Below are 19,233 nucleotides of genomic sequence, written 5' to 3' on the forward strand. Positions count from 1 at the left end.
CAGAAGACTGGAGCACCACCAAAAACTACTGAACCTGCCCTGCCATCATCTGAAGCAAGAAGTGGTAACGAGGTGGAATTCAACCCTCTATATGCTTCAGAGGTTGGAGGAGCAGCAAAAGGCCATTCAAGCCTATACAATTGAGCACGATATAGGAGGTGGAATGCACCTGTCTCAAGCGCAGTGGAGAATGATTTCAACGTTGTGCAAGGTTCTGATGCCCTTTGAACTTGCCACACGTGAAGTCAGTTCAGACACTGCCAGCCTGAGTCAGGTCATTCCCCTCATCAGGCTTTTGCAGAAGAAGCTGGAGACATTGAAGGAGGAGCTAACACGGAGCGATTCCGCTAGGCATGTGGGACTTGTGGATGGAGCCCTTAATTCGCTTAACAAGGATTCACGGGTGGTCAATCTGTTGAAATCAGAGCACTACATTTTGGCCACCGTGCTCGATCCTAGATTTAAAGCCTACCTTGGATCTCTCTTTCCGGCAGACACAAGTCTGCTGGGGTTGAAAGACCTGCTGGTGAGAAAATTGTCAAGTCAAGCGGAACGCGACCTGTCAACATCTCCTCCTTCACATTCTCCCGCAACTGGCGGTGCGAGGAAAAGGCTCAGAATTCCGAGCCCACCCGCTGGCGGTGATGCAGGGCAGTCTGGAGCGACTGCTGATGCTGACATCTGGTCCGGACTGAAGGACCTGACAACGATTACGGACATGTCGTATACTGTCACTGCATATGATTCTCTCACCATTGAAAGAATGGTGGAGGATTATATGAGTGACCGCATCCAAGTAGGCACGTCACACAGTCCATACTTATACTGGCAGGAAAAAGAGGCAATTTGGAGGCCATCGCACAAACTGGCTTTATTCTACCTAAGTTGCCCTCCCACAAGTGTGTACTCCGAAAGAGTGTTTAGTGCCGCTGCTCACCTTGTCAGCAATCGGCGTACGAGGTTACATCCAGAAAATGTGGAGAAGATGATGTTCATTAAAATGAATTATAATCAATTCCTCCGCGGAGACATTGACCAGCAGCAATTGCCTCCACAAAGTACACAGGGAGCTGAGATGGTGGATTCCAGTGGGGACGAATTGATAATCTGTGAGGAGGGGGATGTACACGGTGATATATCGGAGGGTGATGATGAGGTGGACATCTTGCCTCTGTAGAGCCAGTTTGTGCAAGGAGAGATTAATTGCTTCTTTTTTTGGGGGGGTCCAAACCAACCCGTCATATCAGTCACAGTCGTGTGGCAGACCCTGTCACTGAAATGATGGGTTGGTTAAAGTGTGCATGTCCTGTTTTGTTTATACAACATAAGGGTGGGTGGGAGGGCCCAAGGACAATTCCATCTTGCACCTCTTTTTTCTTTTATTTTTCTTTGCGTCATGTGCTGTTTGGGGAGGGTTTTTTGGAAGGGACATCCTGCGTGACACTGCAGTGCCACTCCTAAATGGGCCCGGTGTTTGTGTCGGCCACTAGGGTCGCTAATCTTACTCACACAGTCAGCTACCTCATTGCGCCTCTTTTTTTCTTTGCGTCATGTGCTGATTGGGGAGGGTTTTTTGGAAGGGACATCCTGCGTGACACTGCAGTGCCACTCCTAAATGGGCCCGGTGTTTGTGTCGGCCACTAGGGTCGCTAATCTTACTCACACAGTCAGCTACCTCATTGCGCCTCTTTTTTTCTTTGCGTCATGTGCTGATTGGGGAGGGTTTTTTGGAAGGGACATCCTGCGTGACACTGCAGTGCCACTCCTAAATGGGCCCGGTGTTTGTGTCGGCCACTAGGGTCGCTAATCTTACTCACACAGTCAGCTACCTCATTGCGCCTCTTTTTTTCTTTGCGTCATGTGCTGATTGGGGAGGGTTTTTTGGAAGGGACATCCTGCGTGACACTGCAGTGCCACTCCTAAATGGGCCCGGTGTTTGTGTCGGCCACTAGGGTCGCTAATCTTACTCACACAGTCAGCTACCTCATTGCGCCTCTTTTTTTCTTTGCGTCATGTGCTGATTGGGGAGGGTTTTTTGGAAGGGACATCCTGCGTGACACTGCAGTGCCACTCCTAAATGGGCCCGGTGTTTGTGTCGGCCACTAGGGTCGCTAATCTTACTCACACAGTCAGCTACCTCATTGCGCCTCTTTTTTTCTTTGCGTCATGTGCTGATTGGGGAGGGTTTTTTGGAAGGGACATCCTGCGTGACACTGCAGTGCCACTCCTAAATGGGCCCGGTGTTTGTGTCGGCCACTAGGGTCGCTAATCTTACTCACACAGTCAGCTACCTCATTGCGCCTCTTTTTTTCTTTGCGTCATGTGCTGATTGGGGAGGGTTTTTTGGAAGGGACATCCTGCGTGACACTGCAGTGCCACTCCTAAATGGGCCCGGTGTTTGTGTCGGCCACTAGGGTCGCTTATCTTACTCACACAGTCAGCTACCTCATTGCGCCTCTTTTTTTCTTTGCGTCATGTGCTGATTGGGGAGGGTTTTTTGGAAGGGACATCCTGCGTGACACTGCAGTGCCACTCCTAGATGGGCCAGGGGTTTGTGTCGGCCACTAGTGTCGCTTAGCTTAGTCATCCAGCGACCTTGGTGCAAATTTTAGGACTAAAAATAATATTGTGAGGTGTGAGGTATTCAGAATAGACTGAAAATGAGTGGAAATTATGGTTTTTGAGGTTAATAATAATATGGGATCAAAATGACCCCCAAATTCTATGATTTAAGCTGTTTTTTAGTGTTTTTAAAAAAAAACACCCGAATCCAAAACACACCCGAATCCGACAAAAAAAATTCGGTGAGGTTTTGCCAAAACGCGGTCGAACCCAAAACACGGCCGCGGAACCGAACCCAAAACCAAAACACAAAACCCGAAAAATTTCAGGCGTTCATCTCTAGTTGATACATTACACAGTTCTGGAACTATTCTTTCTAATCCCAATGACATCTGTTCTGCTTTCATGCACTTTTATAATCTTTATATATTGTGGGTACTGACAATGAAATGGATGGACAATCCTTTTTAAATGAAACACAGTTGCTGTAGCTCATGTCGGAGGAGAGGGATTTATTAGATGATCCTATCATCGATGATGAAGTCCGTGCCACCATTAAGTCTCTTCCTAATGGAAAGAGCCCTGGTCCTGACGGCTTCGGTGCCGAATTCTATAAGATGTTGGATGCTGATATACTCCCCGTTCTAACGAAGCTCTATAATCATATCCTTACGACAGGGGAGACTCCCCTTCGTTTTAATGAGGCAAAACTAATTGTACTTGCGAAACCCGGAAAGGATCCCACCCTGGTAGGCTCAAACTGCCCTATATCACTCCTCAACCAGGATTTTAAGATTTTGACTAAAATAATGGCTAATTGATTGCAGATTTGCTTGCCCCGCCTGATTTCGCCTGCACAGATGGGATTTGTTAAGGGTAGACAGTCCACACGGGGAATAAGGGTGGCCTTAGCTGCAATATCTCACACTCATTTATGTCAGGCCAAAAATAATATTCTCATAAATTTGGATGCAGAGAAAGCATTTGACAAGATCGCTTTGTCTCATCTGTCTAGAGTACTTGCCCACCAACGTTTTGGCACATTGTTTTGTAATTTGGTGCAAACCATATACACCAACCCTGTAGCGCAAGTATTGGTTAACAATGTGACATCCCCTTCCTTCACGTTGGAAAGAGGCACTAGACAGGGGTGCCCTTTATCTCCCCTTCTTTTTAATTTAGCATTAGAGCCCCTTATATGATATATTCTGCTACATATGGGGTTACAAGGGCATTACTGTGGGCACTCAAGAATTAAAGGTAGTGGCATTCGCTGATGATCTTCTCCTTTTTATGTCTGACCCTCACCATTGGATTCCACAGTTGATTGCCACAACCGACCGCTTTTCTTCTTTCGCAGGATTTTCTATTGTCTATGGAAAGTCGGAGGCATTGGCCATGTATGGACAGGCGAGAATGGGATGGGGGGAATTTTTCCCTTTAAATGGGCGACTACTTATATAACTTATCTGGGTGTTGTGCTCCCTTTCCATCCTTGCAATCTATATAGGTACAATATTACCCCGATTTTGCGCAAGATAAAAATTGAGCTTGATCTTTGGCAGAACCTACCTCTTAATCTGCTCATACGCTGTAACCTATTTAAAATGTCCAGCTTCCCAAAACTTCTCTATATTTGACAGATCACTCCTTTATTAATATCCAGGTCGGATTTGTCCTCACTCAATACCTCCATCTCCAAGTTTATCTGGTCCGGCAAACAACTCCGGATCAGTATGAAAAAATTATCTCAAACGGTACTTAGAGGTGGAGTTAACCTACCCAATATCAAACAATATAATCTTGCCTGTCTTCTTTGCATTGCCATGGATTGGCTTGGCGATAATAACTATTATACGGATTCCATTCTGGATTCTCAATTCTGCGCTCCTTTGTCCCTCAGCTACTGTATCTCCTCCATGCCAGACCTTCCAAATTGACCCCGAGTATATCTAATAATTTGTTGTTATGCCCTACCATACAGGCATGGAGACTGGCTAGGAAACCTCTTAAACTTCAACATTTTTATTCACTATCGCTACCTCTGGTCGGTAACCTAGAGTTTCAGGATGGGAGGGCTTTAAGGCCTTTCACTGCCTGGCATTCTTCTGGTATCCATAACCTACGCAATTTACTTAATACCTCTCACCTCCCACTGTCCTTTGCGGAAGCGAAGGATAAATATGGCTTACACCCCCAGCATTTTTCTTACTTTCAAGCTGTCCACTATCTTAAAACAATTTTGCCCAAATTAACAGATTATGATTTTCTTAATCCCCTTGACGCACTTCTCCACTCTGATGTTTACTCTATCTCAATTATCTATGTACGTATCCGCATAGAAATAGACCCAGACACGGATTTTCCAGAACTGTCCCAATAGTCCTCCCGTATTTCAACAATCACCCCTGATTCCCTTCTGGACCATTTCCAGCTAACTCTGAAATTTATTCCAGCTAGCTTGTACCAAGAAATGGCCTACAAAATGCTCCATAGAGCTTATATTTCGCCTAAACACCGATATTTAATGGGCATTTCTGAAGAGGCGAGCTGTACTAAATGTCTAACGGATGGGGCGGATCTTATGCATTGTTTTTGGGATTGTAGTTCGGCCCAAACGTTTTGGCATGAGGTACATCGATATGGAACTATGACTCTAGGCATATCTTTCCATTGCACTATGGCCCTCATTCCGAGTTGTTCGCTCGTTATTTTCCTTCGCATCGGTGCGATTTTCCGCTAACTGCGCATGCGCAATGTTCACACTGCGGCTGCGCCAAGTAAATTTGCTAAGAAGTTTGGTATTTTACTCACGGCATTACGAGGTTTTTTCTTCGTTCTGCAGATTGTAGTGTGATTGACAGGAAGTGGGTGTTTCTGGGCGGAAACTGGCCATTTTATGGGAGTGTGTGAAAAAACGCTGCTGTTTCTGGGAAAAACGCGGGAGTGGCTGGAGAAACTGGGGAGTGTCTAGACGAACGCTGGTTGTGTTTGTGACGTCAAACCAGGAACGACAAGCACTGAACTGATCGCACTGGAAGAGTAAGTCTCGAGCTACTCAGAAACTGCATAGAAAAATCTTTTCGCAATATTGCGAATACTTCGTTCGCAATTCTGCTAAGCTAAGATTCACTCCCAGAGGGCGGCGGCTTAGCGTGTGCACTGCTGCGAAAAGCGGCTAGCGGGCGAACAACTCGGAATGAGGGCCAATATCCTGGGCACTATTTGGCTATTTAGCGGACCAGACAGATATCCCTAGGACCAATAAAAAACTTCTTGTGATATTGTCAGCGGTCAGTAGGAAAGCAATTTTACAACAGTGGATTCATAACTCAGCTTCCACTATCTCAATGGTGACCTCTAGATTATTTTTTCTATTTACCATGGACTGGCTGGAGGCATCTATCCACAAGGAAAAATTAACTCCGGCTTTATTCCAATGCTGGGATAATTGTATTCAGACACTTCCCATAAACACTAAACAGGCAATTCAAAAATGCTTCCAGTCTACTTCATGGTATTTACTCCACACTATAGACCAAACCCTTTAGGCCTTTAAATACTATACCTTTCCATTTCTTCTTTTAACTCTCTTTCCACTCCTTTATATGCTCTACTGTCAGCCGGGTCGATTGGTTGATTGATTTTCTGGATTTGGGGATTTTTCTGTGGCTGGATCGACGGCCCATGACTTCTAGCAGGCATTACATACATAGATTTTTCCTTTTTTTTATTTTTTATTGTTGAGTCTATATCTGGAGAAATTGATGCGATATATCTATACCGGTGGAGAATCATTACTTTATATATTCTGTTTCTCCTCACACTTTGACTGGATTCTTCAATACTCCGCCATTGCACGTTACACATAGGTTCTTTTTGTTGGAATGTTTAGATATATTATTTGTGGAAAATTGTGTGTTTTGATTTCTCTTAGCTCTAATGCGAGATTGATTATTTCATATTCTACAATCTTCTGACAGGTTGACCCTATGCTCAGATTGTTATACAATACTATCTCAATATTCATTGTCTCAAATTGTTATATCTTCATCTCTGTAATGTGAGAAATCATAATAAAAATATTTTGGAAAAAAGAAAATATTTTTGTTAAAAATTTATTTCAGGTGCATTTGTTCATTACTGACAAAAGCAAACAGTTCCGCAGTCTCAGACATTGCTGCTTGTAAGATGCAATGACCAGAGCTGGTGCACGGTTTCTTGGCACCCCAGGCAAAACTAGGCCTACTGCCCCCAACCGCCACCAATAACCACTTCCCAGCCCTTCAGATGAAAGTTTGACACAGCCACCACTTGCATTAAGTACAACAAGGATGAAACATCCTAATTTTGTGATAGGCAGACTCAGTAGCACCCCCCCCCCCCCTGGATCCTGGCGCCCTAGGCAGCTGCCTAAAGCTGCCTAATGGTAGAGCCAACAATCTCTTTCTCTGTTTATTTTGAATTATCATGGCAAGTAAAGAGAGCTATACAAACAGGGGGTGTGGTTCATAGGGTCGACCACACTTAGGGGCAGATGTATTAACCTGGAGATGGCATAAGGAAGTGATAAACCAGTGATATGTGCAAGGTGATAAAGGCACCAGCCAATCAGATCCTAACTGTTAATTTACATATTGGAGCTGATTGGCTGGTGCCTTTATCATCTTGCATATATCACTGGTTTATCACTTCCTTATGCCGTCTTCAAGTTAATACATCTGGCCCTTAGTGTCTAGGTCGACCTAAAATAGGTTGACACAAGCATTAGGTCGACATGAGTTTTGTTTTCTTTTTGGTGTTGTTTTATTCGTAGAGTGACCTGGAACCCCAATTAGTGCACAGGTTACCGTTCCCAATCGTAGTCCACGTGGATCTTAAAGTATGAATAAGTTCAAAAATGGAACAAAAATTGTGAAAAACTCATGTCGACCTTTTGTTGTGTCGATTTAGCACATGTCGACCTAATGACCATGTCGACCTAATGACCATGTCGACCAGTAGTGGTCGACCTAGTGACTGTCGACCTAAGTGTGGTCGACCTGGAGACCGGATATATAAACAGGAGTAGAAAGTTGGGAACATGGAACTGTTAACGTGTACAGTATTATTTATTTATTTATTTATTACCAGTTGTTTATATAGCGCACACATATTCCGCAGCGCTTTACAGAGAATATTTGCTCATTCACATCAGTCCCTGCTCCAGTAGAGCTTACAATCTATATTCCCTATCACATGTACATGCACACACATTCACATTAGGGTTAATTTTGTTAGGAGCCAATTAACCTACTAGTATATTTTTGGGACTGTGGGAGGAAACCGGAGTACCCGGAGGAAACCCATGCAAGTACGGGGAGAATATACAAACTACACACAGTTAGGGCCATGGTGGGAATCGAACCCATGACCTCAGCGCTGTGAGGCAGTAATGCTAACCATTACACCATCCGTACTGCCCCAGTATTATGCATTTGTGGTCATATTTTTTATACATTATGCCTGTCAATACAGTATTATTAGAGCAAATACATTATCATTCTGGGTTATTTATGTTATTTAGATTTGGGCAGCATAGTTTGCATAGTAGTTAACATTACAGCTACATAGTCCTGAGTTCATAAATTTGATTGCAACCAGTGACGTCACACCACTGCCCAGCAACCCAAGACAGAAGCCAGCCAATCCAGAAATGCCCTCCAGTGCCTTGGAGATAAGTTGCCCGGCAACCAGCTCCTGGCTATGGACGCCAACTGCCTGTGATCGGGAACACTGAAAAGAAACAAAACATAACAAAATGCACCTAGGGTGATAAAAGACATCATAAAACCATAAGGACATAAAATAAAAGAGAAGAACACATCCCAAATCACCAATTATATATATTTTATTATGTGCTCTAAACCGGATGCGGTCAATTTACCTACAATTAAAATCCCGACTGTCAAAATCCCGACAACAAGTGACCGACTGTCAAAATCCTGACGATCAAAATTCCGACATGGCCGAAATACCGACATTTAAAATACAGACAAGGTCAAAATACCAACATTTAAAATGTAGACAGGTCAAAAAGTCAACATGAGTTTTTCAGGATTTTTACAATGAAACCTACTAGTTCATACTTTACCATCCCAGTGGACCTGGAGGGGGAATATAATAGTGTGCCAAGCGCAGCAAGGCACCGTACACTGAAGACGCAATACACTTAAATGGTGTCCATGTCAACCTATGTCGACATACACACAAAAACAATGAAAAACTTGTGTCGACTTTTTGACCTGTCGACATTTTAAATGTCGGTATTTTGACTTTGTCAATATTTTAAATGTTGGTATTTTGACCTTGTCAGGATTTTGACCGTCGGTCAATTGTTGTCGGGATTTTGACCGCCTGGATTTTGATTGTAGGTATTTCATACTGAACCTGTTCTAAACTAATTATATTCTTTTTGTACTATTTCTTTTATTACTCCTACTTCTTTTATTGCTCATGTGGATAAGAGTTACTGTAGCACACATGCCCATGCTGACCCCTGTCCCATGCTGACCTCTGTCAACCACTGAAATTGCCTACAATGGGCATTTGGGAGTCAAAACTGGACCATGGAGCAATGAAAGAATGTGACCTGGTCTAATGAATCACATTTTCTTTTATATCATATGGAGGGCCGAGTAGGTTTCTATTGCTTACCTGGATAAGAGATTGCACCAGAATCCACTATGGGGGTAATTCAGAGTTGATCGCAGCAGCAAATTTGTTAGCAGCTGGGCAAAACCATGTGCACTGCAGGTGTGGCAGATGTAACATTTGCAGAGAGAGTTAGATTTGGGTGGGTTATTTTTTTTCTGTGCTGGGTAAATACTGGCAGATTTATTTTTACACTGCAATTTAGATTTCAGTTTGAACACCCCACCCAAATCTAACTCTCTCTGCACGTTATGTCTGCCCCCCTACAGTGCACATGGTTTTGCCCAACTGCTAACAAATTTGCTGCTGCGATCAACTCTGAATGAGAAAGGCAAGCCGGTGGAGGAAGTGTGATGATCTGGGAAATGTTCTGTTAGGAAACCTTAGGTCCCGACATTCATGTGGATGTACCTTTGACACGTACCACCTACCTTAAAATTGTTGCAGACAATGTACACCCCATTTCCTGATGACAGTGGCCTCTTTCAGCATGACAGTGCACCCTGCCACACTGCAAACATTGTCCATTAATGGTTTGAGGAACATGACAAAGGTGTTGACTTGGCCTCCAACTTCCCCAGACTTCAATCCAATCTAGCATCTGTGGAATGTACTGGAAAAACAAGTCCGAGCAATGGAGGCCCAACCTCCCAACTTACAGGACTGCTGCTAACATCTTGGCGCCAGATAACATAGTTCACCTTCAAAGGTGGAATACGTCTTAATGAGTCAGAGCTGTTTCTGCGGCACGAGGGTGACCTATAAAATATTGGGCAGGTGGCCTTAATGATATCACTGATGAGTGTAGATGCAGCAATATCAGAGATACAGATGGAGCCATGCTCATTGAGCGTAGCTACATCGCAGGTGGGGGCGAGCGGCGTGCCTGTGCCTCGGGCTGCCGCAGAGTGTACACAGACGCTCCCATTCACTTTGAATGGGGCGTGTGCGTGTCTATGATGCACGTGCGCCCCGTTGGCTCCCAGTAATCTGCCTCACTGGGCGTGACTAGGCACAGACGGATACACGATTAGCGTGGCTCCATCTGTATGCTTTGGCGCATATAAAGCTGGGTACACAGTGGCTGATCTATATATCACAAGCCCATCAGCAGTTATGTACCCCCAATATGTCTGTAAATGACCTCATGGATGTGTTTTGTAAGCTTATTTATTCTTATCTACTAAATCTCTTGCAAATTATATATTGACAGCCCTTACTTTGGATGAGAAGTGTCAGGGCCTCTTTTAGAAATATAAATCCCTGTTACTGCCCCAAACACCAAAACCACCTGTACCACTCTGTCTCTCGTTGGTCATTTAAAAAGTTATGAAAAATTTCTTTGTGCTATATTTAACAGTCACATGGGGTAAAATGAATATAGTTAACCTATAACGTCATAGAAACTCATTTGATACATGAGTTTCTGTGGGGCCTTATAGGGTTATAAATATAATAATTACAAATTACTCCAACAATTCTAGTTATAATTCTCCATACAAACGTCTGTAAAGTTGTAAAAGTTGAACTGTTTGAAGAAATCAGATTAATGCTGACCCTTGCTTAACATTAGACAGAAAATAACATATTTACAATGAAGATGCAGCTGTTTATACTAGCTACAGTGTAAAAGGTTATGTTTCTAAAGTTAGATAAACTCATCGTAACAGTTTTCTGAATTTATTAAAATAACATTTTCAGAAGTCTAGAAATTAAAATATTTTATTAGTTTCAATATTATGTTAGATTTGGACAGTTAACATTTGAGTCTTGTATTTCAGACGACTTGCAGAGGAAAAATATCAAGAAAATCAGAAACGAATGCTCGAGTTGAGGTCTCGTAATTTTCAGCGACTTAGTATTGATGTACTTCATGTAAGTATCATGTTTTTATTTTTTTCAACTGCCATTTACTATGTCAAAACATTGTTTCTACCGCCCCTATACCTTGGGTGGTAATTGAGTGTTATATTGATGTGGCTGGGACTAACTAACTAACTAACTAACTAACTAACTAACTAACTGTATTGACCTTTTGGAGAATTCCAGTGTCAGATAATTTGCACAGCTGCAATCTCAATTTAGCATTCCTTCTTGTGATTTCTATAAGTATTTACATACAGTATTAGACATTGTCTTCAAACATTAGAAGGGAACCCCTTTGCCCTGGCCCCTCCGCCAACCTCTATACTTTTCCAAATTGTACTCCCCTCCATTAAAAGGCGCTGTTTCATTGTCATATAGATATACGTATCATGGCCCTAAGCGAAACTGCTAAGTTATCAATTCAGACCATATGGGACTGGGATTTACACATTACTTTATCGGATGAGGAGTGGGAGAAGATTTTTCAGAATGTTTACAAAATGTCGAAATGCCTAAATCATTCTGAAATGCTTGTTAAGCTGATACATAGAATATACCCCACGCCTGATTGAATGCATAGATTTTTGCCTAACACTTCACGGGGGTGGTCTTCTGTATGCCGAATGTCGGGATACTGGCGCACAGTATACCAGCGCCGGAATCCCGACACCCGGCATACCGACAACTATTCTCCCTCGTGGGGGTCCACGACCCCCCTGGAGGGAGAATAAAATAGTGTGGCGCGCGTAGCGTGCCACCGTGCCCGCAGCGTGGCGAGTGCAGCGAGCCCGCAAGGGGCTCCTTTGCGCTCGCCACGCTGTCGGTATGCCGGCGGTCGGACTCCCGGCGCCGGTATGCTGGTCGCCGGGAGCCCAAGTGCCGGCATACCGTACGACACCCCTACGACACGGCTCTGTTGGAGGGACTGTAGAGAGGTTGGAACTGTGCTTCACACCTTTTGGTCCTCCTGCCCTAAACTTCAGAAGCTCTGGACACAAGTCTTTAATCTCATATCTCAAATTACAGGGTTTACGATTCCACTGTGGCCTGATATTGCTTTATTCCACCACTACCTGGCCTGTCTCCAGTCACACTGCAGATACGTGACTGGTCACATTTTTATTGCTAGTGCTACCAGATCAGCCATTGCCCAATACTGGAAAAAAAATCGTAACCCCCCCCCCCCCCGCCCTTCCCCCCCAGCTCTTTCTAAGATTAATACATATGTTCAATAGAGTTTTATAGAAAAAAACTTGAGGAATTGGCACACGTCCTTGAAGCAGCTTGTGGTTGCCGGTAATGTAATAGATAAAGGTGAGTGCTAGCACCTGCAAGGATATTGCAGAAAAACCAGCACTCCAATATTCATCCAGAAAAAATTGTCTCTTTAATCCAATGTAAAGTACATTGCAAAAAAAGTTAGAGCATAGCATTGGGATATTTACATGTAGAAAAATAGTAAAAATGAGTGGGGCATCTCATAGTTACCCATCCTAAAGATCGCATTATTCGGCGTCATCATATCAATCTATGAGTTATGATATGGAGACACTTGTATTTAAATATTCCACTTCCACGGCCTCTCCTTTGGTTAAGTGGAGATTGTGATTTGACTATTTCTCAACATGTAAGCCACTGCAAAGTTTATCTGCCCAGTATGTGTCTCTACAGTGATTTGTGATTTTGATGGGAAGTGTATTACTGTCTGCTTTCTAATATTTTATGTAAAATCACTGCTATGTTGTCTCTGGATTAGTTCCTCTCTTTTTTTCCTCTCCCTTCCATCTTTTCCTCCCATGCCTTTGTTCTTTCATTGCCTACAATGGTTACTATACTTTTGTGTTATGTTTTTTTTTATTGTTTTCAATATCTTTGTCATCTATTATTGTATCTTGGCCTTGGTTGTATTTTCAAAACTGCTAATAAAACTTTCTTAATGAAACCCCCCCCACATTGTTTCTATATTGTGGTAGAATGTAAAAGGAACTCTCTTAATGAAAAAACAATTATGAATTATTATTGAAAGTGATAAATGTGTACTTGTTAAAAAATGACCAATGTAATAATAGATTGACAAATATACTAATGTCCATTTAATTTTTTTTTTTTTTATAACTCTTACTATTAGTTAACCACTCACAATGGCAAATTTAAGTTTAACTCAAGAAATATTACCATTTTCCTGCTGTAAATATACAGAAATATTTGTATTATTGAAGACTTGTAATAAAGATTGCACTCCAAATGTAGTTTAGTTTAAAATATTGAGCCTGATTCAGATTTTGGAATAGAGTAGGAAAGAACAAGTAACCGTGTAACTTGGAAAAATGATGCTGCACTGCAGGCAGGGTCGTATTTTCGTATGTTGTCCAAAGGCCCCAGGAGTATAAGGGCCCTAGGCTGATAGCTGAGGGTCCCCTTTGGGCAGGGGTACCAAAATCACACGACTGGTATGCAGTTTTATATTTTAATCAGTGGATTGCTGTGGCTCCTGAATTCTGATCTCCAAGTCCCCAGTACCTACCGAAAGGTGGGACTCGCAAGTTTTTTTTTTATCCCATTGAAAGCTAAGAAATCTATTTCTAAGAACTGGGATATCTGCAGTCAAGCAAGCTCCCCCCCTTCCCCACCAGAAAATTATGAATATCAAGCCCACTCCACTATCCACCACTTCCCTGCGTATTAAACACCCCCTACCGCCCTGGAAGTCATGTACCAGGCCCCCTTCATTCAGCCCAATGCCCTCTTATGCAGTTTAGTGTTTTCCCTCCTGCCCCATCTCCCACATCTGTGCAGTAAAGGTGTAATTATAAAAAATGACTGCTCCAGGTCCTATATGTTGAGCGGAAGATAGAACACCCCCTACCACCCGTGGGACATCTAAGCTGCTGCTGATAGCACCCCCACCCTTACCGCTGGAGGATGGGTAGGGGCTCCAGTGCATTGCCCAGGGGCTTACGCTGCTGTTAAGACAGCCTCACATGTAAAATGTGCGGAGAGGTTTAGATATGGGTGGGGTGTGTCCAACTGAAATCTAAATGGCAGTGTAAAAGTAAAGCTTTCCAGCATTTGTGGGTTACATGCAAAAACTGCCAGTCTTTACCCCACATGCAGAAAAAAAGTATGTATTTGCTCCCCTTGCATTGCAACATGGTTTGTCCAGGTACACAGTTACTTGCTCTTTCTTACTCTATTCCCAAACCTGAATTAGGCCCATCATGTACTCTGACTAACATGCTTAAAATAATAATAATAATAATAATAATAATAATAATATACTGTATACACAGTCACAAATCAGGTACTTAGACCTCTTAAAACACCTTGTGCTGCCAATTTACTGTCTGGTATGTGTCTGCTGGCTTGTCATCTCAAGATTTCCCAGTTGCTGCAGTCCAGTACAGCCATCGTTCTGAGACCAGCTCACATTGTGAAAACCATTCACATAGTCTCTACGCTGTCAATGACTTAATTGTCCAATCCTGCGTTAGAGCTCCCTATATAAACCACTCATTGCCATATGCTAATTGCCAGTACAACTGGTCTACTAGGTACTCCTTATCTCCTGTGTCACAAGCTGTTCTCTGTTCCTGAGCTTCCAGAATCTGTTCCCATTGCTCTCCAGTGTGCTCCTATTTCTGCTAGTAATTCAGCCCTGTGCTCAGCACTCTCATTCAGGAGCAAGGAATAGTCATCTGTTCCACCTGTTGTACTCAGCGCTCATCTTAAACCAATGTGATTTCTGCTACCTGTTGTAATACCAATGTTACAACTATACAATAACCTCCTCCAACACCACCTGCTAATATCTTTGTACAGAGCTGCTACTATTGACTGTCACCTGTTTGACAGCAGCCATTACAGACACACATGTTCTAGTGTGTTACATACTGAATCATCCTGTATTCATAGCACTCACGTATTCTAGGTTACATATTAGTATAGTTGCAACAGACAGGTAGTATACTTGTAATACTAACCTGCACTATTCTCCTGTGTTTACGTTTAGTTTAATGATGAATGAGAAGATCATTCACCCTCCTAGTTTCATTCACTCCAGTATAAACCAGTCTAGCCCTGTGGCTCCAGCCCAGAGTACAATATGTACAGTAGAAACACAATATCTGACATATAAAATATGTCTCAAATTGTGTATGTATATTGTGCATACAGTATATAGTATGTCATACTTACCTACTCTCCTGCAAGTGCCAGGAGACTCACGATTTTTTGGGCAGTCCCTTGACCCCACGGAAAAGTGGGCAGTTCTCCTGCATCGCGCCCGCTTCCTAGTGAAGTGGGCAGGATGAGGAGATTCCACAGAGAAGTTCAGTGCATGTATGGAAGGGACTCGGCTTAATGACGTGAATTTGCATCATTAAGCCCCACCTCTCCTCACGGACCCGTGAATCACGGCCTTTTGGGGCATGGCTAAGTGACTGACAGTCTAGCCACTCCCCCTGAAGGTGCCAGCTTTGTCTCCTCTCCGGTCTTCTCCTGGAGAGGTGACTTTAAAAGTCTGTAAGTATGTAGTATGTATCACCTATTCATATTCATGTCCCACTGTGCTGCCATCTGCATGTGGATATTTATCTCAGTCCCCAATAGACATTTCTAGAAGCTGGGTGGTGGATGTGTATTGCATGGTGCCTACTGTGTTGTATTTTGTAAACAGCATGGTAACCACCATTTTAATTTCTCAAACTCCATTTTGTTCTATCCATATAATTCCACATATACAGTAGTCTAGCAAATTCACAACACAGTATTAACTTTACCTTATGTTGTTACTGGTCGAGCATACACAATCATTATGTTCAATAGTCAGTGTATTCAATATACAATATTAATCCTTAATTAATATGTGCACTGTTCACAGTATACCACATCATGTAGACAACACTGTGTTTCAGTTATCCAGCGCTGTCATCAGAAATTGTAGGGCCCAGGACTGACAAAATAGGTACTAGACCAGTACTGTCAGGAATCGAATTACTGCAGCTGCACCTGTCCGCATGTGCAACCTCCGTCTGAGGCTCCCATGTCTCGCTGCCACTGGTCACCTTGTCGCTAAATGCCCTTCTGGGCCTAAAGACACTCCTGTTGTCAGCCGGCGTGCACGCACGCTGCATTCCCGCCAAACCACGGCATGGGCGCCGCCATGACAGTCCCCGTCAGCTCTTCCGCATCAGCTAATCCAGAGCCTGGGCGCACCTCCTGTTCACTCCCAACCAATACCTGCAGACCGGGGGGTATATCAGGAGCAGCAGGGTGAGTCAGTCCTTGCCTTGGACTTCGTGTCATTCCTCTGACTTGTGTCTCTGGCTCCTTTCTCCAGTTCCTCTTGGTACCTGCTCTGCTTTCCAGTCTGGTCCTGCACTGCCATGGAACCACAAGCCCCAGGAACCCGGGTACCTGTGATCAGCTTCACACCTTATCCAGCTACAGTGTGCTCCAGCCCTCTGCAGTAGAGACTATCCTCCAGGTGCATCTCGTTAACCTACACCTGTTCGACCGCCTGCAAGCTGCCAGTGTTATTCCAACCTGCACTGAATATTTAAACCACTTGTTTCTGTCTCCTGCAAACAGTTACCTGGCTCACTATTCCCACCATCATCCCTGCTGTGCTCCACGATACAGGAACCATCTGTTCCCATACCGATACATTGGTCCCCTGATCGATTGTTACCCACGTCACAGACTTTGCCATAGACTTTCAGCTTCCACGCTGTTCCACCCACAATTGCATATCTTTTGTTGTCATCAGTATTCCTGCTGCCATATTGTTTGAATCAATTGCTAAATAAACAACACAGCGCACATGCGCAGGAATCTTCTCCAGCCTCCTCATTTTCTCCATCCCATCTCCACTGACCCACTAGTGCCCTCTCCGGGAACACAAACTAGACAGAGCCTGACAACTACATGTCGGTGTCAGCATCACGCAGGGAGAAAGAACACGCTACCACTCTCCCACATAAACCGTAATGCAACTCAAATTTCAGTTGTTTGAATATATTATAGGGTCATATTCAATTCTGTGGTAAATTATTGTCTACTAAGTGCACGCAGGGAAAGGTATTTAATTATATAGCCATTTCCTTGTGTTGTAAATCAGGGATTAATGCTCAGAAACTCACTTATTCTGTGTAAACAGCGGAATAAGTGGGGTTTTCCCCACACATCTTTTCTTGCAGAATTTTCCTTGCAGCCCCTGAGGCAGCAAGGAAAAGTACACCCTCAGAGATTAACACATGGGTTAATCCTCGATAATTAAATTGGGAATATGCTACATAGTTTAACACAGCTGATTTTGAGGCAGGAAATATCTGACTGAAGCCAGACACAGCTCACACCTTATAATAAATTATAGTACATACCATTTATAAACATGGTAGTCCCCAGGAACATTGGCTGTCTATGGACTTCAGGAGGGAGATACAGGGCCTTTGATTATAGGCCACTGGAGTGCTGGGTAGTGGGTCGTTTGGGGTATTCCTCGGGAGTGCTGTTGAGCCATCGGTGGAAGTCAGTGGAGATGTGGCTGATGGGCATTGGCAAGCTGCCAGCAGCGCTGTGAAGGCGGCTACCTGTCATTGTTGGTGACGTCATTAGGCAGAGGAGTAAAGCCCCCCACATGCTAGAAAGACCATCGGGACTATGCGCACACAATATCGATACATATTGGAACAATATATCGTTAGTGAAAGTGCATATCGTTTGCATTTCACTAACATTGACGATCCAATGCGCGGTCTTATGCCGAATCCTCTGGTCTTACGTGCTGGACGTAAGAACAAGTGATCTGGGTAGCAGTGAATTACAGATCATACAATAGATTGTTAGGTACTTTTTCTGACCTAACGATATCGTACTGCAGGAGCTGCCAGAGAGCTGTGGGGGAAATCGTGAGACGATGCAGGTCGTCCTAATGTTGGCCACGTTAAGGCTGCACTGTCTGCAGATCAATGCGTGAGCCAACTGCAGCCTGAGCAGACTCACTACTGTAATGGTTACTGTCTGGCCGTGAAGGCAGTGCATAGGAGGCCCAAAGTGCTGCGTACAGTACACTACAAACTGATTGCCTGTGAAATTCAATAAGGGAGATTACATGCCCATCTGCCAGGAAGCTGGGAAGTGAACATCACAGTCTCTCCCAACGGGGAAGGCAGGCCCTGTAGGAGACAGGGGTGGGCCTCCTTGCTGTCTGGGCCCAGGACAACAGTCACAGCAGCCCCCCACTGATGGTGGCCCTGCAGGTAACTAACAATCATATCTGTACTGTAGTTTAACTCAATTTTACCTATTAACCACAGCACTCTGTGCAGCCCATGGATATATTTCTGTGTTTGCATTCACAATCAATGTACTAAATATAGAACGCCACAGGAATTTCACAATATGCATAGAGCCCCCACAGTGATTAATAACAATGTTCTTGTATATAAATCAGTATCACACTTAAAGTATATACACAGAGTAGGCCACTATTAAATACCAGTTCTTACTTCTAAAATATCTATTATTATAGTAATCTACAACACCTTACCCTTTGTGCATCTCAGACACAGTATTTCCAGAAACATTATATAAAACACATAATCGGTACAAAAATAAATAAAAAATAAATATATATATATATATATATATATATATATATATATTACATAGAGTATTACAAAACACAAACAACAATCCTTATTCAGAAAACACATAGTAATACGCCATTAAACAGCACAGACTGATATGCAGTGGGTTTGCTCGGGTTTAGAAACATACAGAACCTTCCACAGATTGGCAGCAGATTCTAAATACAGCATTTACTAAAGGTCATTTTGACCTTTTCTATTTAACAACATTTTATTTTTATTAATACATTTGAAATTATGATAAAGTGTACAACTTTGGAGGAGAATTTATTTTTAACCTGAGAGTCTAATTGAAGAGAACATTATTATGCAATAAGGATCTTCCATCTTATACTGGAGTATTTGGTTTTCTGATTTATCTGTGTCCACAAGATATTTTTTTGCTTTTGTAATATCGAAGGAAATTTTGGTATCCCCTTCACCTCTAAGTGGCAGCAACATTAACTAGGAACCTTTCATCAGA

At 43.2% G+C, this 19,233-nt stretch overlaps 1 protein-coding gene across 3 annotated transcripts in view; it reads left to right on the forward strand.

The window, feature by feature from the left end:
* Window positions 1-19,233, forward strand: part of NEK11 (NIMA related kinase 11) — a 959,809-nt gene that overhangs the window by 618,909 nt on the left and 321,667 nt on the right. For 2 of the 3 annotated variants that reach the window (XM_063922362.1, XM_063922361.1), the window contains one exon: window positions 11,037-11,130. In XM_063922362.1, the coding sequence (XP_063778432.1) occupies window positions 11,037-11,130 (94 nt within the window). Of the gene's footprint in view, window positions 1-11,036; window positions 11,131-16,459; window positions 16,923-19,233 lie in introns of those variants that run through there. The other variant, XM_063922363.1, reaches the window with a different exon arrangement.

Source organism: Pseudophryne corroboree, chromosome 5 (genome assembly GCF_028390025.1).
Source record: "Pseudophryne corroboree isolate aPseCor3 chromosome 5, aPseCor3.hap2, whole genome shotgun sequence".
Lineage (NCBI taxonomy): Eukaryota > Metazoa > Chordata > Amphibia > Anura > Myobatrachidae > Pseudophryne > Pseudophryne corroboree.